Raw genomic sequence first — 23,185 nt, 5'->3', positions numbered from 1 at the left:
TAAATGAAGGCAGATCTAAGCCATAACAGAGTACTCACAGAACACTATAAGGTGATATCACAAATAGCAGCTATTCTTATCTGTACTGATAATTTACTGATTGTTCAGCACTGAGCTGAATATTACTCATATTCCTGCATTAAAGAAGTACTACTTCTCTTTTTGAAAACTATTTGTGGTTTGCCAAGACTGATCATGGTAACTACTGTCAAACTAGAGTAGAAGCATTTGTTGGTGGAGAAGTGCTTTTATCAGGTATTAACTGGATTTTGTATAGCCTATTTTCTATTTGTCAGTAAAGCTCACTTGTAGCTTTATTTTACTTTTGTAAGCAGACAACCTTGTCTTCACTCTACAAATGTGTGAGTTCTCTAGAGCTTAGTGAAACACTATGTTGTTTAAAATGAGTGTTAAAAATCTCCACCATCCTTATTTTGTTTTCTTGGTAAGACTTGATTAAAAAACAAGCACAGCATTGCTGAGTAATGAGAATTAAATGTTACTTTTTAAAAGACTCAAATACCACAAACCAACTCCCCATATGCCTCAGGAAAACTAAACCCCCAAACCTGAGACCAAACAAACAAAAGTTTCAGGAGGGCCAACAATACTTCCGTTGGTGGTTATTTGGTCACTGTTTTACATCCGACTTAAGGAACATATTTTTTGTATCAGTAGTGGTGTGACAAAATGTGATGAAACACCTATCTTAGTCCTAAATACAGTTTATTCTTCTTGATATATAATATTACTAAAATGTTGTGGCTTTTCTTCCCACAATAATGAAAGAAAAAAAAAAAAGCTAATTTAAAAAGATATTTTCACATAATGCTATGAATCTGGAATCTGTCTTTAAGAAAAATACCATGCTCAGGATAATCTGTGATGCTGCCTGAAATACATTAATGGTGGTCTTTCATTTCAGTCTTAAAAGAAGTGCAAATTAAAGGTCTCATTTTGCCAGTGACTTCTGTTATGAGCAAATGAGTTCAGTATGTCTGAAAGTTGCAGTTAACACACAGTGACAACAGCAGCAGTAAATTCCTAAATACAGTATCTGCCTATTAATGGATAATAATTAGTTTGGATTATATGAACAGCAGAGAAGATACTTCAGTTTCAATATTCCATAATCTTATGTGCATTTTCCTTGGAATTTCACTATTTATTCCAGTTCAGAAGTCTGTATGAAATTTAAACGTGTATTTTGGCAAAGTAGGACACTAGCTGAGAAACCTGGTTTTTTTTTTTTTCCTTCCTATTAATATTCAGTATAACAAATTTAATATTGTTGTGATACTGAAATAGTGTGCTTAGAATAGTTTATGGTCTTCCATGTGGGTTATCAACAAAATGTAACAAGAAAAAAAAAGTTATGTTTACAAAATAATTCCCAATTCCTCTTTGTGTACCAGAATTCTTTGAAAAGAACGAGGGCATATGGAATGGGGTGGGGACACATATAGAAAATACAAAAATGTAACTGTATAGTTAGAGCTACTCTTACAGTGTCTGTTCAGGAAGACAGTCTTTGTGTCCCAGGAGAGCTGGGAATAGTGTCATCTCCTGTTTTTAAAAAATCTGATCTTTGTAATAACCAGGGCTTTCATTTGTCATGAGAGAGGCTGTAATCATGTTGCCGGAGCATTCAGAGGTGGAGCTGCCCCTCAGCTCCAAGGCACACAGGTCTGTCTATTGCTCTGAGCACTGCTTTGAGATTGCCCTTTTTAAAGTAGGTCTAATATTGAAAAGAAGATGTTGAAATCTACATGATTAATCAGCAGTTTTCATTAGAAATCCCAGCTTTGGAAAATTTGCAAATTTAAATTGTCTTAATCCAGGCAGCATTTGTTTTGAAAAAAAAAAAAAAAAAAAAAAAGTGAAACATTTGTTTTAAATGATCGAGCATTGAAGCAATAATTTCCCTGCAATGTTGAGGATAGAAGGAGGGGGAGGATTGCCCTCTAACATGGCAAGCTGATCCCATACCCTCCCCCCACCTTGCCAATGCTCCAAGCAGGTAGACATTTCTCTTTATCACACCCAGTGCATTTCATTTCCCCTTCACACTAGTTTTTGTCACAGTCCCATCCCTGGCTCCCCAGGCCAGGAGGCAGTTTTCCCTACTCGCAAACTACTTCTATTCTTTCCCATGGTCTTCTTCTGGTTTTGCCACTGCTGTAATACTTCCTATATACTTCCTATCCCTTTCCCCATCTGTCGTACCTCTTGTCCAAGGGTGCATGCCTGTTTCTCTTGGCTTCCATCTCTCTTGGGTAGGAAGGTTCTGAAGAGACATTAGAGACTTGGCTAAAAATAAAAACTTTTAACCCTTCAAGTATGCTGGAAAGGAAGGTCCCACAGCCATTCTGTTTGAATTAATTGAGTCAGTTACACATTGAATATGAAATGGAAGCCTGGGTGCTTTAATTGATGCATACCATTTCTTGAATAGGAATGAGTTCAAAAAGACATTCTGAATGGTTTTCCTCTCATTGCAGTGTTATAAAGACATATAGAGTCAGTGGATTCTTCTTGTACTTTCCACAATGAGTAATTCCAGTGATCTGTAACTAAGGCAGAGAGCAAGGATAAAAGAATAGGCAAATTAAAGGTAGGGGCAGAATGTTTCCTGACTCTAGTGCTGTGGTTTTGATGGGTTGGAAAACACCGTCCCTTCCTCTTTTGCAGCATCTCAGTAGCTGACGGTTGTATTTCCCATTGTAAGACTTTTTCAGAATACTTTTCATATAAATAACTCATATTTATGGAGATTGTTGTTGGGTTAGCCAGTTCCTTTATTTGTCAAGTGCACAGCATAAACTTCCTTTAAAGAAGAAATTATTCAACAGTTGCCTAAAGCTCTGTTCTCTCATGGAGAGTCTCTAGCAGGCACTCTGTCCTGAATCTTCCATGTTTACAGAATGACACTGGAATTATGTTACAGGAAATTTTACTGATAATTAGGCATGTAAGCAAGACCTGGTTTAGTTGTTTATAAAGCTCAGAGAATATTTGTTGATTGAAGTGTTTAACAGAATTTTGAAGTAAGATGAGTCCCTGTTAGATACTCAATGATAGTTGTTGTATTTTATACAAAATTTCTATAAAATGACAAGATGAAATGCCACCCTACCTCTATCTTTAAGACCTTAATTAGGAGTGTAAAGGAGAACTTATATTTGGCACATGTACAACAGTTACTGGAAGGCTGTGTTTTCTTTTAATGTATATGGATTAAAAAAACCCATGTTGATAAACTGGGAAGTGTTCAGACAAAAGTCATTAAAATGTTTAAAAAAGTTTATCAAGCATGCATTATAATGAATAACTTTAGGAGTTTAGTTTTTTTGTGTATATCAAAGAGATAAAGTTAGAGCTCCGTAGATAGAAAAGAGATTATAGTCTGTAGATAACCTACATGAGGTATCTTCATAAAAAAGAGGCCTCTCAAGTCCTGAAAATAAATAAAAAAATACAAAATACAGCATGTGGAAGCTAGAGGTAGCAAATGCACACTAATATAAGGTGTAAATAAATATCTAACAGCTTTCATGTGATTTTATGATTTGTGTTGAATAGAAAGCCAGAATAGTTGTTTTTTTTTTTCACCTGAACAAGTAACTTTTTTTTTTTTTTCTCATGCCTAAATCTTTGTCTGCTTAAGCACAAAATAAAGCCAATGTACTGAAATGCATTCCTTTAATTGACATTGCACCCATGTATACTTCCTTGAGTTTTGTTTGCAGGCAGATGCCAGGTCACTGATATCTTCGCTTACAACTTAAATCCAAATTGTTTACCACTAGGTCAAAATTTACTCATCTTGTTCACAGTTCCAGACTTAAACCAGTGATATTGAGAGCAAAAATCAGAATGAGTTGCCTACTGATAACATAAAGCTCATCCTAACTGTACAGCATTGACTATCCTGAAATTTATATCGTTTAACAACATGAATTAAGAAGTCTTAAGCTGGTAAGCTGTAAATGAAAATATCTGTGGTTTACCTTACTTGCAGAAAGAGCCATCTTTATGTATTGATCCAGCTTTGATATTTCAGGTATGGGTTTGGTTCTGCAAAAGTGTGTGTGTGTTTGCAGTGCAATATACTCCTATTTTTAAGATTGCATGAACTTTCACTTCCCCTTGTCTTCAGAAATAAACCTCAATATTCACTGCATTAAATTGGAAAAATTTATGGTAAGACTAGTTGTGTATAGTATTTGTGTATTTGTACACTGACATACAAGTTTTATTAAATGTGAAATTTCAAATATTTGTTGCTGATTGCTTGTGGAATGCTCTACAAGCAAAATTTTTCATAGGCATAGTTTATTAAATGTACCAAATGTATTTGAAATTATATAAGAGTAGCAATTTTTTTTTCTTACTCATCGTTTCAGAGGATGAAAGACTGAAACAGTATATATTTTTTGCCTTACTATTTATTTATTTTTTTTTGGTAGGGGCTGGAAATATAAGATCTTATTATAGGATTCGTGAAACTTTACCGTAGAAACTCATTTGTTGGGTTGCTCTCCTTTGTATTGTGAAATGTTATTTTCTTCATTAGCATCAGGACAATTACTTGTTGAGTTTCATGTTCCAAAGAGGTGAATTTGTGCTAGGCCAAGGAGTCAATAGCCCTGCCCTCTCACAGAATGTCTGCAACATTGTTCTAATAACACAGAAGATGTAGAAGTATTGGTTACTGCAGGAAGGAAGGGATAGATAGAGTGAGTACCCTGATATATATAGTAAATCCTGCTATATAACCTTGTGTCTTTTACCAGAGATACAGAGGGCCTGACACGAAAACTGCAGAAAAGCTGCATTGTTGTAGAATGCAGATGTTTATTAGTACGACTTAATACTAAGCTTCTTCCTTCATAGTGCTGCAAAGGAATCTTCTTAGTGATTCTACACAGACCCACTTAGTGAATGCTGCTAATGAAGATAAGTCTTAGTGGTTTGAAGGAAATAAAGGATCTGTTCCTATTTCAGTTTCTGAAGGATTGCCAGACCCCGTGCCACAACAAGAGCTGGTTGAAAAGCTTCCAACGGAAATTTTCTGTGGGAAAATGCTGATTCAGCAGAATCAGAAGAGTTTATGGGAATGTGCCTACTCTGTCAAAACTTTCAGTGAAAGCAAAGTTATGAGACATTCCACCTATCCTGTAAGCCAACCTAAATCCACCCGTCACAGAACCCAATGGGAGCTCCAGGCTGTCTGTATTAAGTTTGAGCTACCACCTTCCTTGCTTTCTAGTAGCTGTCCAGACAGGAAACTTACAGGTTTGCTGGGCAAGCCAGCTGCCTGTCTGGTGTATTTGCAGAATTATCAGTCCTGTATTGTTCATACGTAGGAATTGGTACCTTTGACACCTTGAACAGCCATTGAAGGTGAAGTCTGGCTCCTCTCCGGACTTATCACTGATATTTTTGATTCTAAAACAGATTTTAGTTTTCATTTTTTTTTCTCTCAATTTCTAGATTATGTTCCAATAAGAAGTTAATACTGAACTGACAGTGCCATTTTTTTTTTTTTCTGGAGATAGGAAAACTAGTGTACACAGCTCTAATCACAGTACACAGAGATCTGATTGAAAATAAACATGTCCTTTGAGAACTCAAACTTGTGATAAATTTTGGAAGCATTTTATTTACTTTGTTTTATATTTTTCATAAAGCTTAGATGTTATTCTCTGATGCATAAACCTTCAAAAGAGTGAAACAGGCTAATGTGTTTTGAATGATTTCTGCCATATTATATTTGCAAATGTGTAAAATGTAAATATGGTGTATAAGAAAAAAAATCAAACAATAGAAAATGGACTCTTAAAGACTTATCTGGAGAGATTTGATGAAGACTACTCCCAGATGATATGTCATAACAAGTCATGTAAGTAAGTATTAATTTAGGTAGGGCAAAGTCATTCTAAAGGGCAATGAAACTTCAATTTTGCTTTTATCTTCAGTAGCAGAAATAGAAAGCTTCTAAAAAGATGTCTGATGGCAGAACCTGGCTTGATTGCAGTGTCTGTGAGAGCTTCAGTAATCACTGTATTTATTGTTCTACCTCAGCCTGATAGCTTTTAATTTTTTCTTTTTCAGTAATTTTATTTTCATGCAGTTTATCCAAATGATAAAGTGTAATAAGTGTTCTTGCATTTTATTTTCTTTCCAGCCTAAAATTTTACTTTACTTTTTTATAATTTTTCTAAAATGTTCTGTGAATAGAACAGTTATCCTGTGAAAAAAGAAAAGTCTGTTTTCTCTCATGTGAAAGCTGTTTGCTTTCAATAGAGAGATTACTTTTTTTTTTTTTTTTGTGTGTGTGTGTGTGTGTGTGTGTGTGTGATTACTCATATGGCCTTGCTCTATGGCATAAGTAACACTGATTGCTTGGACAAATATTAATAAACATTTTAGGAAACGTTTGTGTTCTAATCCTATTGGAAATGTTATTAATGCTTAACCTACTAATTAAAGTTGCATTTTGCCTGTATGTTAAAATAAGAACTTGAAAATTTATCATTCAGGCAAACAAACAATACCATTATTACATTAGATACATGCATATTACTTTAAAAATGATTGGAAATCTTCCAGACCTTTGTGTGTTTTATTCATTTATTTTTATTTATTCCTTGCATCCCTGGTCAGCTCCTTGGTGTTTTTAAATAATTTTTGGTAAGAATACTTTCTCTTTGAACATGTCCTCCAAGAAATAAAAATATGAACTGCTGATTAAGATCATCATCGACATTTTCAGTATCAGTTATTTTCCAGAAAACAAACAGCTAGTGAGGTAAAAGATAAGCAGCAGTAGGTTTTATATTCCAACAATTATTTTTGCTTCCTTTGTGTTCTGACATTTTTTTATTTTTTTGACTGTAGGTCCTTTTCCAAAAAGGGATGCAGTTGGAATCTTGTAAAAATAGATGAAGGGGTTTGATCTTCCCCTTCAAAGTGCATTGTTTTTATCTCTATAAACCTGAAGTATTTTTGCTGTCATGGAAGATAGCTCTCCTCAACTTCTACTTGAAATTCCTTTGTCTCAAAAAGTTTTAAGTCTTTTCAGATAAACTGAGCTCTTGTCTGGATTAAAAGCACACTTAAGCTTTTCATACAGGATGCATGGTGTATATGCATAGTTTTACAACTCAGAAACATATCTGCTAGTAAAAAGTAGTATATCAAAGTCTGATGCAAGTGACTGAATTCAGCAGCAAGCTAGATGTATATTTTCCTGTTTCTTCAATGTTAGCAGTATGCAAAATTTGACAAGTATTATTCCACACACACATCATCTTATGACTGATTTTTTTTAAAGTGTTATTTTGTGCTCTGGACTTCTGAATTATCTGGGAAGGAGCTGGCTAAGCATATTTATCAGGATTCTGATGTGTGAAAAAATTTCTTGACCACTTTATATGGTTGTAAGTAAGTGCTTACCCTGTTGCTTATTTTAGAGCCATTCTCTGTGTATGATTGGACTGTTACACCCATACCTCTATCAGTAGAAACTTGTTACTGTGGCTCTGATTGTGTGATGGAACAAAACTGTTTAATGAACATTTGGTCTTTCAGTGAAGAAACATGCTTTCACCCTGATGCTAATTTTCATCCATTTTAAAAGAGGTTTGTGTTTTCCTGCTTGCTTGCTATAGCCATAGTATAGTGATTTTCTGATATTTTCTGTGATGTAGGATTTACTTTTTTTTTTTTTTAATATATGCATAAATGGAATTAGATTTTTTTAAACACTTTTTTTTTTTTTAATTTGGTTATTAATTCTTTCTGTCACCTTGAAATTCATATCTATTTGAGAATTGTCTCATGACCGTATAAAGCCCAGGTGAAGAGAGATGCTCAGGGTTTTATCATGTCATATCTTGAAAACCTCCAGGGATGGACTACACTTCACTGGGCAAACTGTTCAAATGCTTATTCTCAAAATGTAATACTTGTACTGGATGGCTGTTTTTACACCTGTCTTGAAGCCTTCTCTTCTCCAGGCTGAGCAAGCCCAGTTTCCTCAGCCTCTTCTTTGAGGGCAAGTACTCCAGCCCCCTTGGCCCCCTGCTGAGCTTACTCAAGTTTATCAGTGTCTTGTACTGCATGGCATAAAACTGGATGCAGTACTGTAAGCACAGTCCAATAAATGTGTCTTTCCTTGATCTACTTAGGGTCTGTGCTCATATTAATGCAGCCCAGGATACTGCTTTCTGCCTTTGCTGCCAGCATACATTGCTTGCTCCTTAGGCTTGCTGTGTCCACCAGCATCCTCCAATCCTTTCCAGCAGAACTGCTCCCAGGGCAGTCAGTCCCTGGCGAGTATAGCTGCAAGGGGTTCTTCCTTGCCAGGCACAGGACTTTGCATTTGTTTTTGTTTGATTTTCTAAGGTTCCTGGTTGTCCACCCATCCAACCTTTATAGGTTCTTTATAGATCCCTTTGGGTGGCAGCCCTGCCATTGAGCATATTCACTGGTCTCCCAGCTTGGTGTCATCCACAGGGCTTGTGAGCAAGTGCTTTGTCACCTCTTTCAGGTCACTGTTAAAGATACTTAATGGGACAGGTCCCAATTTGACCCCATGGTGTTCTTGTTACTGGCTTCCAGGTAGAATAGAACCTATTGAACATTACCCTCTAAGCCTGATCATACAACCTTTTTTTTTTCATCTTGCTATTTGATCACCTGTCCAGACCATAACATCTTGACCTGAATATAAGAATGTTCTGTGAAACTGTCCAATGCCTTGCTAAAGCTGATGTAAATGGCATTCACTATTAATTCTTCATCCACATCCACAAACTTAAAAATTTTGTCTAAAACAGCAATTTGGTTGGTCAGGCATGATTTACATTTGGTAAATCCATACTGACTGTCCCAATTACCTTCTCCTTTATGATGAATCTTGTCCAAGAATGCTTCTCAGGATATGAGCCTGTGCAACATTTTTCTTCCTCTTGTTGTCAGGAATTTCCCACAGTTTTCATGATTTTTCAAAGATGGTAGACAGCATCCTTGTGAGGACATCAGCCAGTTGTCTTAAAACCATTGGATGCTATCTCTCAAGTCTGCTGGATTTGTATGGGTTAAGTTCTTGCAAGTAAACCCTGACACAGTCTTCTTCTGCTTCTGCTTCTGCTTGGTGTAATCATGTTTTTTAAAAAAATCTTTCTAAATCTCACTGAAGAGATATATTCAATTTCAAAATGGCTGGCAACAAGGGGAAAAAAAAACACTGGATATTGTCAGTGCTGTGCTGGCACACATGGCAGCTATTGTCTGTGATACAAAAGTTTTGAGTGGTTGTGTATTTGTGGGTTTGTTTATTTTTTTTGAAACTCATAATAAAAAGTGCTAAATCTCCTCTTAATGATGTGGCTGGAGAAAAAGCATGTGAGGAAACAACCTTTCTTTCCCCTGACAGCAGACAGAAGCATAAACTCCGATCAAACTTGGAAACTGCCTTAGGCAGTCACATAATGAAGTGGCTTGTCTTCTTCAAGGGATGATGGACTGGTCTCTCTAGGCTGAACTTATCCTTTGTTATTAAGAGCTTGGAATAATAGCCAGACCTAAGTGGTTAGGAGAGCAATCAAAGTATGTTATCATGTATGTATGGGAAATAGAGCATCTCTCCTTCTCCCTTCATTCCTAACCATGTAGGAACATAGAGAGGATTTTGACCAGAAAATGTTCTATATATATAATGCTATAGAACATAGCATTGCATTTTTTTTTTTGGTGCTGGTTAAAGTCTGTTTCTTTAAATCGATATCAATAGAATTACTCTTGGTTTATGATGGTGTATATGCTATCTGTATTTTTACTACCTATTTTTGCTGTCTTATTATTTGATGTTTCTGCAGGTACAGAAACATTTTTATGCCTTAATATACAACTTTCATATACTTTTTCAATACTCTTTTTTGTATAATTCAGGATACAAAAATAGCTTCACTTGAGCGCAATATAAGAGATCTTGAAGATGAAATACAGATGTTAAAGACAAATGGAGTTCTGAATACAGAAGACCGAGAAGAAGAAATAAAACAAATAGAAGTTTACAAGAGTCACTCAAAGTTCATGAAAAATAAGGTAAGGTCTATTAATATCTTAACGGTGTTTAAATAATGTGAACAAAAGTTTTAACTAGACCTTTTTCAACAGAAGTAGCTCTCTGCATATCTGTCATTGGTAAACCTCTGCTATGTGGTACTCACTAGCTATAGAGAAGTGAAGCATTTTGATTAAATAAGAATTCATTTATATTTTAACTTCAGAGAGGTAAGAAAGTGCATATTCCAATACTTCCGTGGAGACAACTGCAATCCTTAGTCTTCATATAATGTTCCCTTTTCTCTTTCTTCTGTTCGGTGTTCTAATGTTGAATGAATTATCTCATCATTTTGATTTGCAACATTTTGGCATGGTTTTAGTTGTGCCTTTTTCTTTTCTTGTTTTCATAGTAGTTTTACAGTAAGGACTGCTGATGCCAAATTTTAAGTTTTTAGCATTTTAATGACTTGCAATTTAATGACTTTGTAATGACAGTGTCCTCTTCATTTCAAATCATTGTACATAGATAACCAAGTAGACTGCAAGCAGATAATAAATGTGTAGTACACATTTTCTTGGTATCAGGCTTGCTAAGCAGAACTTCTTGTTCATTATTTTAAACTTCATCACAAGTAAATCTTGATGCCTAAATTGTTGTTCTGGATGGACTTTTTTACCTCCTTTAATTTCAGCCTGCCTGATTGCTCTCTAGGTAAAGATGAGTTCTCTCCAAATAGTCTTTTCTTGAGTTCTAATACTACTTTTCTAATTTTTTTTTTTTTAATTACCTTAAAAGTCTATTAAATATACATTTACATTATATATTACATTTTTGTAGTGGTTTATTCCCAGCTACTCGCCTTGAACATTTTGTTCATGAAATTATAAATTAATAACTTTAGGTACTTGTTTAAAATATAAAATGAAATAAAAAAATACAGAGACTGAAGCTGATGCTACCATTCTCATTTAAAATTCAGGTTTTGGAAATATATTTTTTTTTTAACTTGTAAGATAAACTAACATGGGGAGCAAAATGCAGCAACAGCATGAAGTGGAAAAAACAGCTATCTCACTTTTTGCAGTAATATTAAAATGTGACCATAATGGAAGAATAAAATCTGGGCAAAAACCTTTAGTAGTCAAGATTATTAATGAATCTCACACTTAAGTCTTTCTATCCTAGTTACTTTTTTTTTTTCTTTAATTTTGTATAATATTTAGACTCTTTTTTTTTTTTTTTGTATGGGACTTTTTTTTTTTTTTTTTCTAGGGACTTGAAATGGATTGATCCATTTTTTTCTGAAATGTATACTTGCAGCTCTGAAAAATTGGAGAAGGAGCTGGTGTTACCTCTCTAGTGGTCATGTAAGCAAAAGAGGAGGAGATAAGTGGCTTCTACCACTTTCTCTTGACATTAATGATACTCAGCAATATTGCAGTTAAAGTACAAAGTTTGCAATATCAGGTAGATAAATAGCATTGTCAACCTTTTAGAGTTGGGCAGGCTAACATTCTGGGAAAGTATGCAGCTTGTCTATGGTCAGAGAATGAAACAGACAGCACCTTCCAGAGAATTTGACTTCTCTTATTTTCATAGGTTTTTATTGTGTGTGTAGTAGACCCTTCTTCTTGACAAGATACTTGCTCTTAAGAGGTATTATTGTCAAGAAAATTGTTTTGCCCATTTAAACATGGTTAAATTTTAAGCAATCCAGTTATAGTAATTTACAACAAAACTAATACCCTAAAGCCAAATCTATTGCTTAAAAATATTGTGTAAAGCCTAATATTATGGTAACTATATTCTAAGGTGTTTGAGAGGAAGAGGTTCATTGTATTTCTATGATACAGAAAGCAGATGAATTAGAAGACTATTAAACATGCCATTGTTTTTTCACAATACTTCTGATTTTTGGTAAATATCACATTCTGATGAAATGTTGTCTGTTTTCTTTCACCAGTCCTTTCTTTCTGCTTAAAATTAAGATTTGTAGCAGAAGATACTATTTTTATCTCAGAACCTTTTCCACCAATGTGGAAAAATATTTATGTAGCTGTCAGCAAACTGGCCTTAACTGTACTTGATCTGTTGAACCAGAGATTGTTGATAAATTATGATACTTAAGTCCTGATTGATGGCAAAGAATAGAATAATACTCTTCTCACAGTTAACAAGCTTAGGTGCTATAAAGCTCTTAATACTTCATGTTTATTCTTGAAATATATCTGTTCTTGATTTAAGTAAAAGGGAAGGCATTAAATGGAGGCCAACTTAGAATATTATTTATTGCACATGCATGCAGAGAATGTTGGAAAGAGTTCCTTTTTTAATTTTTAATAATATTCACTGCTAACAATCATATAGCCTTTAATTTTGACTTGCTGTGAAATGGAGAATTATAGAAATGAGAAAACTTCATGGTATCTCTCCTTGGTCTCCATTTGAAAGTACAAAAATTGTTATCGCTCACGTGATATGGAAGTTGTCAAAACAAGTCTTAAATTTTTCATGACTAAGAGATATGAAACTTCAAATATCCTTAATCAGAACTTGAAGAAAGCATGTGGATTGATATGCATTTAAAAAAAATTAACTTCTGCTTTGCAATGTTCCTTCCCCTGTTTGGGTTTTGTTCTTTGGTTAGTAGCCAGATACTTGAAAGAATACTGCTGCATTTTACAGGTGAGAGTTTTCACTCTAGAATTCAAGTAGTCTTTTGAGTATTAGAGCCTTCATGTTATCTACAAGAATGAGTGTGAAAACATAGTGATCATTCAGTATCACTTCAGCAAATCAGAGTTAAGTTGAATTTTAAGAATTGATTAAGTTGAAGTGAACTATAACAATGCTCTCTGTAATTAACATCCATGAGTAACAGATCTTTACACTATTTGAAGGAAGCATGCAAATTCTAGGTGATCCTGTAAAAGAATATACAAGAAAAAAACAGCATTTCTTGTGGATAGGTCTGGATATGTTATAAAACCTTTAAAAAAAAAAAAAGAAAAAGAAAAAAGCGCAGTATAGACTGTAGAACCTACAGATAGACTTTTAGTCTACTCAGTGCAGCAAACTCACTTGCATTGCTGTTCTTCCTTCACTTAATTTCTTCAATTGAAAAACCAGTTATCACTTGTCCTATAAGACTAAGTTATTATGATAGATAAATCAGCATAGTTTCATTTAATGGAATTATTGACTTAAATTTTTAGCCCGTTATTTTTAACTTATGCAGTATTCAGGGAAAAAGTTCAGATTTTATTTATTTATTTATTTATTTATTTATTTTGCATGTGTTTTCTTTCTCCCTGTAATGTCAGGTAAGATTTTTGTATGTAAAAATAATAATGTAAGGAATATCATTATTGTTTTCTTGAAATGCTAGTATACGAGGAACTGAAATTGAAGGAAGTGATAATCATTGAGAAGACAAAGGAACTGGGGTTTTCGCTAAGGAGATGAAACAAGATCATTTTGGGCAATGTTGAAAAAGCGGTGACAGGCAAATTACATGCATGAAATGGGAAGGTCATAATCAGGGGAGAGAGTTCTATGAATGCCATAGCACTTAGAGTTTTATGTTATCTTCATTGTAGTCTTAATAAAGTACAAAAATGTTCTTGCTTTTTTTTTTTTTTCTTTTTTTGTACTGAGGTCCCAAGGTCATGACTCTTGGTCTTCTGCACCGCTTAAAATATAGCAAAGTGAAAATGTATGTACATCTGTTTGAGACAACATTATTTCAGGCCCTGTTGCATTTTTTTACACACTAATAGCTTATTCAGAACTTTTAGAAAGCAAATTTACCCAGGAGTAAAAAATTTATTTTTAAAAGTAACATGTTTTTTTGTTATGCCTTTGTTATTTTTGATACTTTATTTTTTTAAATTGAAGTTTCATTACATTTTCATCCTTATACTTTATTTTAATAAAACACCAGCCAAAAGCATAATTATTGAACAGATTCTATTTTTTGAGAGCTATAACACATTTTTAAACTTCTGGCAATTTGTATGTGGTGTAGTCAGAACGAAGGAACAGATTCTATTTCTGAAACACAAAGAAAATACCTGCAGTGAAAATCAACCTTCTTTTTTGGGGGAGAGAGGGCGTGGGGTAGGTGGAGGAGGGGGCGGGATGTTGTTTCTTTCTCAGGGTGTGGGTTGTGTCATGGAAAAAAGTGAGAAGAGTTTTTAGAATTTTCTGCGATGTTGACATGGGTCTCATATCAAGCATGTGATGTAATTCAGATTGGTTGCAGATCTAATTTTTGTCTTTATATATCGTAGACAAATTTTCCCATTGTTCATTTCATATATGTTTCTGTCTCAGTTTCCATACCTGCTTACATGTTCTGGCAAGGAATGGAAGAAGGTGGTTTGCTTTCAAGAGAAGTTCTTCTCTAGCAGTTTCTTAACAGCACTTTTTACATTTTCTTTACTTTTTTTTTTTTTTTTGTATGCTCCTTTTCTTATTTTAATATTTTCAGATTGTGAAGGTGATTGCTTATAGTGCTAGTATAGATTCTTGATTTTATATGGTAGCTCAGGGGTGGTTGGCCAAATATGTTAACCAGGTAGGCAGACATACTGAGACTTACAGAGGGAAATAAGGAATACATGTATTGTTTTGCACATCATTGAAAGAAATAATTTAGTGAATTTTTAAGGAAACACAATGTAGAAAAATGCAATTTTGAACAAACTAGAAATAGTTTGCTCACCAGAAATATATTTCTGGTGACTCTGCTATACAGTATGGAATCTGTGAAATATTTTAGCATGTGGATATTTAGGATGTGGTTGAGTAGGATCAACCTGTGGATATACATAATTACATATGAATATATATATTCATTCTTTTTTTCTTGCAGACTTTTGATTAACCTTCTATCTAGCCCTTCTAGACTTACGCATCTCAATGTCTGTTGGGATGGAAATGAAGGAAGAGAATGGAAAAAGCTGGTCTATGATTTCTTTGGTAATTGCAGAACTGAAACTTGAATTTTAAAGAAAGCTGTCTAGGCCTTACAGTCAACAAAAAAACTTTCCAAGTAAATGTGGCTTCTCTGAATTATGCAGATGCACTGAGGAGTTTTATTTCAAATAATCCTCATGAGATGACACATCTGAACTCTTCTGGTGACCAGTGTTATTTCACAGAACTTTAAAAAGAATAGTTACATGTCACCTAATTCGCCATCCTTTAGCATTGCTCTGTATATTGTCCAGTGCTTTGCTTGGATTTCATTTTCTAAATCCACCACACTTTCACATTCTGTGGCCACCCTTTACACTCAGCATTGTAGAAAGGGAAGAATAATCACAATTCCATGTCATTTACTGATGAACCTCCTGCAGAATTCAGAAGCTCCTTCTTAGTGAATGGGTTTCTGCTATTTCCCCTAGGGATATGCTTTTAAAAATACCATAGACCTTTCACTCTGTGGAACTCTTTTTCCACATTTTCCCCAGACCTCTCTTAAGCTAATCTCTTTGGCTTGACTTTCCTAGTGCCTGAGGATTCCATGCCAGAGAGTTAAAAATGGAGGTGGGGATAGTGGGAGAGGCTCTCTACAGATAGAAGAGGAGGCTTAGGGGCGACCTTATCGCTCTCTGCAGATACCTTAAAGGAGGCTGTAGTGAGGTGGGGGTTGGCCTGTTCTCCCACGTGCCTGGTGACAGCACGAGGGGGAATGGGCTTAAGTTGCGCCAGGGGAGTTTTAGGTTAGATGTTAGGAAGAACTTCTTTACTGAAAGGGTTATTAGGCACTGGAACAGGCTGCCCAGGGAGGTGGTGGAGTCACCATCCCTGAAAGTCTTTAAAAGACGTTTAGATGTAGAGCTTAGGGATATGGTTTAGTGGGGACTGTTAGTGTTAGGTTAGACGTTGGACTCGATGATCTTGAGGTCTCTTCCAACCTAGAAATTCTGTGATTCTGTGATTCTGTGATTCTGTGTGAATTTATAGGCCAAATCATCATGTTTAAGCTTTCAGAGTTTCCCTTTTTAACTTTGACAAGAGCAGGACAATCAAAAACAGGTTCCTTGAAAATACATGAAACTCACTGGAAGTTTTGACTGTTAAAAGTTCATATCTTAATTCTCTTCTAGAATTTACAGGAGGTGTCTGAGTTGTATTATATTCTGGTCATTCTCACCATTCGGGTTTCAGGTCCAACTATGAATTGAAAATGCCGTTAATGATCTAACCTTTTATTTGCCCCATTACAGATTGACCAACTGAAGCAAGAACTCTCAAAAAAAGAATCGGAACTTCTTGCCTTACAAACTAAGCTTGAAACCCTTAGCAATCAGAATTCAGATTGCAAGCAACACATTGAAGTGCTTAAAGAGTCACTTACTGCCAAAGAACAGAGAGCTGCCATACTTCAGACAGAGGTATGGTATCTTCTAATCATAAAATGCAATATAAATGTTTAGTTAATTATGTGTGTCAAACGGATGATGTGTTTGTTGCAAGCCTATGTAGAGGATAATTTGTTTAAGAATAGTGAAATAATTTTAAAGCCTTTAAATGTCAGTCTATTTGATATATATATTTTGGTAACACACCAGATCTCATTCTACAATTGAACAAGTACCTTTGAGTGCATTTTAAGAGCGTAGTTTTGTCTAATTCTCTTTGTCTTCAACTTTAGGGCGGAGGAAGGTGGGCTGAGCCCTAATGACTTGATTGTTGTGATTTCATTCCTTTTTTTTTGTTTGTTTTTTTACGTTTACTGAGTTTTGCTTGCTCTGCGTGATACTTTTCTACAGTGTATTTCTACTGTGAAGAGTGAAGCTACTGATGTATTTTGAAGGGTCTGTACAAGGTTGCCTGATACTAATCTGTGGTGAATCCTTTCTAATGCAATTTAATTTCTAATTTATTTAAAAATTGTGAATTTGGTCTTTAAACCAGGCCAGTGCATTAGTTTGCTATCTAACCACAAAATCAGATCATAAAAGCACGTGTAATAGAATATGAGATTGAGATGGTTGTTACACTTAATGGAATGTGTAAATCCATAAATCCAGGGTTAAAAAGGTTGTCAGTTTTTTATTTTTTTTATTTTTTAAGGGAAAAAAAACACCAACCAACCAAATAAAACCTTAATAGACTTGGAGCACACAATACTATTTAGATTGCTTTTTGTTATAGCTTTTTCACTTTATTTTTAGTGTGTGTATCCTTTTCAAGAAAACACAAACATCTGTGAAATAATGTGCAAATATTTTCTATTCAGAGAATTATATTATTTCTGGTAAATGGGAGTCTCACAGGATGCCTCAGATTTCTGGCCAACAAAGTGTTAGGAGAAAAAAGGAGTTAGCTTAAGCTCATCATTCTCATGGAAGCAGGAAATCAATATTTCTGAGATTCTCATTATCCATGTGTGCTGTGTCTTACTGTCTGTCTGTACATTTGGAAGATACAGGTGAAATCGTGGGATTCTGTTTAAAAGAGACTTCTGTTTAAAAGGCCGGCCAGCAAACATCTATATATGTGCATATATGTATATAAAACATTAAAGTAAGCGTAATGAGAACAACGATAAAAATGCTAGCAACACTGGCAGATTTCAGTCTAGCTTTTGAGTACTGGAGACTGCATATTTTAAATCTTCAGCTGTGCAAATCTGTTTTGCAGGGTTTGTAGTACCTGTCATGCTGCTGACAATAGTGATGAATGCTAGTGGCTCTCCACTAGTTTGATTTCCTAAGTCTTTATTAGACAAGTATTATTCAAGACAGTACAATCTCAGTGCTGGCAGATGAACAGTAGTAAAAAGAGCTCAATTTACAATGCGCTCAATGATGGGTTGCTGGGATTGTGTAGTTCTAGTGGAGAACCAGTTGGCTTCTGACATGTATCCATGCTCTTGTTCCTGTTTCCTGCATAAGAAGGCAGTTTAGCTTCAATATTTTACATAAAGCAATTGAACTTAAATGATCTGTAACTGCCAGTTGGTGTGCAGGAGATAATTATTTGTATTGGGCTTGCTTGTTGTTAATCTTTTGGGGGAAACTAAACAAAAAAGTAACATTAGAATGATTAGAAAAATAGCTTCATACGAGAAATACTATATAATGGCAGAGAATGAACTCCATTAGTTTTGTCTAATATGTTACTTATGTTACAAATGATTATGATGTTTTATACAAATAGTATGAGATTGTTCCAGGTTTTAAGGAAAAAAAATCTGTCAAGATATAGGATGTTGAAAGATAGTAGTTTCCAATCAGTGTAAGGTCCTGGTGTAAGGTATAAGGTCCTGGTTATGATAATTTTCTTTAATTAACCTTTATTTCTGTATAATCCAAATAATTCTGACGACAAGCCTTGTTTTACTTCTGAATGAAATAACACTATAAACTGTGTGGTCACTGGAGATAAGATAGGCTTAAAAACAAAGCGAGCCAAAAATCTCATAAATGTCCTCACAGTATATCTTGGTTCTAGATAGTTAAGACTGTCTCAGTAAATCAATTGAGCCTGAACTTCTGTGACTGAATCATCAGAATTTTTTTGTATTTCATATATTTTCTTGTTAGAATTTAGTAATTACAGTACCTCATAGATTGATGAAACTGAAACACTGCAAACTATTTCACATACCCCGTAGAGGTCTAGGTGTTTTCTGTCCTCTGCTTTGCGAGTAGGTTTTACTAATGATTTTATCATCCAACAGTTTTTTGAGGTTCTTTTCTCTTTTTAAGATTTTTAAAAGGAAATTGGGAAAAGTAGGGATGATGTCCACCTCTTATAGGAAGTAATTTTAGTTAAAATTTTCTGAAATTGTGTTCAGGTAAAAGGGGATTTTGGCAGAGGTGTCAAACACATTAATGTAACTTTTTTTTTCCTGGGAGATGACATGAAAATGAACACCTTTCAATAATGCGTTAATAGCAGACTTCATTTGGGGATATGATGCATTTCAAGATGCATTACAAGCAACATATGACTTGAATTGGAACTTGTTTTATATGTGTATAGATGTAGGCCTTATTTGAAACGATTTACCAAATGATTTAAATTTAATTGCAGATTTAAAATGGGAAATAACTTCACTTGCCTCAAAACTTTTCTTTATTTTTGGAAAGATAGCATTACAGTGTGTGCTCTCATGTGCAGCCTTTACCTATGAGGCAGAGACTTTAAATGACCTGTATTAAACTTTAAGTTATGTCAGCAATTTACCTGATTTGACACACTTCAATGATGTTTATACTTTGGGCAATAGTAATTGCATCTCATTTTTTTAATCCATTTAAGTTGGTTGCACTGAATGTTTTATTACTTTTATGGACTTTGATGGATATATGTTGAGTCTCAAATCTCTTGAAAAAGTTCTTTATTTTAAATTATACTGGTAGAAATAACGCACACTCATATCCATGGGTTTCTCAAGGCATGAATTCCCATGAAAGAATAGCACCTTTGTTTATTATTTTAAGGCTTCAGAGTTGGTGTAGGTATGTCTCAGGCTGCAAAGCTTTTCAGCTATAAGTTTAAACAGGAGGCTAAAAATGAAGGGGGGTTTCTGGAATTAAGTAATGCTGGGACTTGCAGAAGATATGTGGATAGCCTGATTTTCACCTCTATTGAATAGATTGAATTAGTTTTGTAAGAATGGACTTTGAATAAAGAGTGCACAGTAGTATAATCCTTAATTTAATTCATCTAACTAGCCATTTAATATGAACTACTTATTTAACCTAGTTAGCAATCTAATTTGTACAAGTTATTCAAACATTTGTGAATAAATCTCCCTAAAAGTGTCAGTCTCTCTCCTTTGGCTGTAGGAAGAGCCTGGAGAAATACAGTAATTTTTACTTGCACCTTCAGCGAAAACAAAAGAAAAAGTGAAAACCCTATCCCATATGAAATGCTTGCAGTAAAAATGGCAGAAAGGGCTGCGGTGAATATATGAAAAATATAAACGGATTTGAACATGTGTCTGTGGGCTATTACAAGAGGCAGCTGAAAAATGGCAAGGCAGAATTTATGCAAGACTAGGCAGAGAGACACAAAACATTCCCACTTAAGATGGCTGCACAGGGGAAGAATGTGGTGAAACCGTTAGACTGGGAATTCTCAGCTTGAGTTGAACCTCTCTGATTAAGTCAATAGTCTCCAGAAATATGTTACAGAATCACAGAATCACAGAGTTTCTAGGTTGGAAGAGACCTCAAGATCATCGAGTCCAACGTCTAACCTAACACTAACAGTCCCCACTAAACCATATCCCTAAGCTCTACATCTAAACGTCTTTTAAAGACTTTCAGGGATGGTGACTCCACCACCTCCCTGGGCAGCCTGTTCCAGTGCCTAACAACCCTTTCAGTAAAGAAGTTCTTCCTAACATCTAACCTAAAACTCCCCTGGCGCAACTTAAGCCCATTCCCCCTCGTGCTGTCACCAGGCACGTGGGAGAACAGGCCAACCCCCACCTCACTACAGCCTCCTTTGAGGTACCTGTAGAGAGCAATAAGGTCGCCCCTGAGCCTCCTCTTCTCCAGGCTGAACAAGCCCAGCTCCTTCAGCCGCTCCTCGTAGGACTTGTTCTCCAAGCCCCTCACCAGCTTCGTCGCCCTTCTCTGGACTCGCTCAAGCACCTCGATGTCCTTCTTGTAGCGAGGGGCCCAAAACTGAACACAGTACTCGAGGTGCGGCCTCACCAGAGCCGAGTACAGGGGGACGATCACCTCCCTAGCCCTGCTGGTCACGCTGTTTCTGATACAAGCCAGGATGCCGTTGGCCTTCTTGGCCACCTGAGCACACTGCTGGCTCATATTCAGCCGACTGTCCACCATCACTCCCAGGTCCTTCTCTGCCTGGCAGCTCTCCAACCACTCATCTCCCAGCCTGTAGCTCTGCTTGGGGTTATTGCGCCCCAGGTGCAGGACCCGGCACTTGGCCTTGTTGAACTTCATGCAGTTGACCTCAGCCCATCGGTGCAGCCTATCCAGATCCTCCTGCAGAGCTTTCATACCCTCGAGCAGATCGACACACGCACCTAGCTTGGTGTCATCTGCAAACTTACTGAGGGTGCACTCAATGCCCTCGTCCAGATCATCGATGAAGATATTAAAGAGGACCGGCCCCAGCACCAAGCCCTGGGGAACGCCACTAGTGACTGGCCTCCAACTGGACTTGACTCCATTTACCACGAATCTTTGGGCCCAGCTATCCAGCCAGTTTCTAATCCAACGAAGCGTGCGCCAGTCCAAGCCAAGAGCAGCCAGTTTCTTGAGGAGAATGCTGTGGGAGACGGTGTCAAAAGCCTTGCTGAAGTCAAGGTAGACCACATCCACAGCCTTTCCCTCATCCACCCAGTGCGTCACTTTGTCATAGAAGGAGATCAGGTTCGTCAAGCAGGACCTGCCTTTCATAAACCCATGCTGACTGGGCCTGATCGCCTGCTTGCCCTGCAAGTGCCGCATGATGACTCCCAAGAGGATCTGCTCCATGAGCTTCCCTGGCACTGAGGTCAAACTGACAGGCCTGTAGTTCCCCGGGTCTGCCCTCCGGCCCTTCTTGTAGATGGGCGTCACATTTGCTAGCCGCCAGTCATCTGGGACCTCCCCCGATAGCCAGGACTGTTGATAAATGATGGATAGGGGCTTGGCCAGCTCCTCTGCCAGTTCTCTCAGTACCCTTGGGTGGATCCCATCCGGACCCATCGACTTGTGCACATCCAAGTGCCGTAGCAGATCACCAACCAGTTCTTCGTGGATGGTGAGGGCCACATCCTGCTCCCCATCCCCTTCCACCAGCTCAGGGTACTGGGTATCCAGAGAACAACCGGTATTGCCGCTAAAGACTGAGGCAAAGAAGGCATTAAGCACCTCTGCCTTTTCCTCATCTCTTGTAACTAAGTTCCCCCACGCATCCAGTAAAGGATGGAGATTCTCCTTAGTCCTCCTTTTTGTGTTGATGTATTTATAAAAACGTTTTTTGTTATCTTTAACGGCAGTAGCCAGATTGAGCTCCAGATGAGCTTTGGCCTTCCTAATTTTGTCCCTGCACAGCCTCGCTACATCCTTTTAGTCCTCCCTAGTGGCCTGCCCACTTTTCCAAAGATTATAAACCCTCTTTTTTCTCCTAAGCTCAAGCCACAGTTCCCTGTTGAGCCAGGCTGGTCTTCTTCCCCGCTGGCCCATCTTTGGACACATGGGGACAGACCGCTCCTGCGCCATTAGGTTTTCCCTCTTGAAGAGCACCCAGCCTTCCTGGACCCCTCTGCCCTTCAGAACCGCCTCCCAAGGAACTCCACCAACTAGTGTCCTAAGGAGCCCAAAGTCAGCCCTCCGAAAGTCCAATACAGTGGTTTTACTGGTCCCCTTCCTGGCCTCGCCAAGAATAGTGAACTCCACCATTTTGTGGTCACTCTGCCCAAGACAGCTCCCGACAATCACATCCTCCACCAGTCCTTCTCTGTTTGTGAAGAGAGGTCTAGCGGGGCACCACCCCTGGTAGGTTCACTAATCAGCTGCGTCAGGAAGCTATCTTCCACGCTCTCCAGAAACCTCCTAGACTGCTTTCTCTGGGCTGTGTTGTGCTTCTAGGATATGTCAGGGAAGTTTCCCCACGAGTACAAGCGCTGAAGATTTTGCAACTTCTGTCAGCTGCCTGTAGAACTCCTCATCTGTCTCATCCTGGTTCGGCGGTCTATAGCAGACCCCGACCAGGACACTAGCCTTGTTGTCCCTGCCGATCCTAACCCAAAGGGACTCAACCTTGTCATTCCTAGCCTCGAGTTCTACAACATCAAAAGACTCTCTAATATAGAGAGCCACACCACCACCCCTTCTGTGCTGCCTGTCCCTTCTGAAGGGCTTATAGCCAGGCATTGCAGCACTCCAGTCATGAGACTGGTCCCACCACGTCTCCGTGATGGCAACCAAGTCGTAGCCTGCCTGCTGCACGATGGCTTCTACCTCCTCTTGTTTGTTACCCATGCTGCGTGCTTTGGTGTAGATGCACTTCAGCTGGGCCATTACCTTATCCTCCGGCCTTGCCATTGTTCCCCCTGGCACAGCCCCAACAATCCCAGCTTCAGCCCCATCCCCCTTCTTACCTAGTTTAAAGCCCTCT

General features: G+C 37.1%; 1 protein-coding gene across 7 annotated transcripts in view; it reads left to right on the top strand.

Annotated features, from left to right (window-relative positions):
• Nucleotides 1-23,185, top strand: part of ERC2 (ELKS/RAB6-interacting/CAST family member 2) — a 550,520-nt gene that overhangs the window by 129,379 nt on the left and 397,956 nt on the right. For all 7 annotated transcript variants that reach the window (XR_011812383.1, XR_011812382.1, XR_011812380.1 and 4 more), the window contains exons 5-6: nucleotides 9,961-10,116; nucleotides 16,315-16,482. Coding sequence is in view for 2 of the 7 variants with exons in the window: in XM_072044083.1 (XP_071900184.1) it covers nucleotides 9,961-10,116; nucleotides 16,315-16,482 (324 nt within the window). In the remaining 5 variants the exon portion in view is untranslated. The remainder of the gene's footprint in view (nucleotides 1-9,960; nucleotides 10,117-16,314; nucleotides 16,483-23,185) is intronic.

Source organism: Anas platyrhynchos, chromosome 13 (assembly GCF_047663525.1).
Source record: "Anas platyrhynchos isolate ZD024472 breed Pekin duck chromosome 13, IASCAAS_PekinDuck_T2T, whole genome shotgun sequence".
Lineage (NCBI taxonomy): Eukaryota > Metazoa > Chordata > Aves > Anseriformes > Anatidae > Anas > Anas platyrhynchos.
Note: the sequence above shows the minus strand (reverse complement) of the source record. Positions and strands in the feature narration are given on the sequence as shown.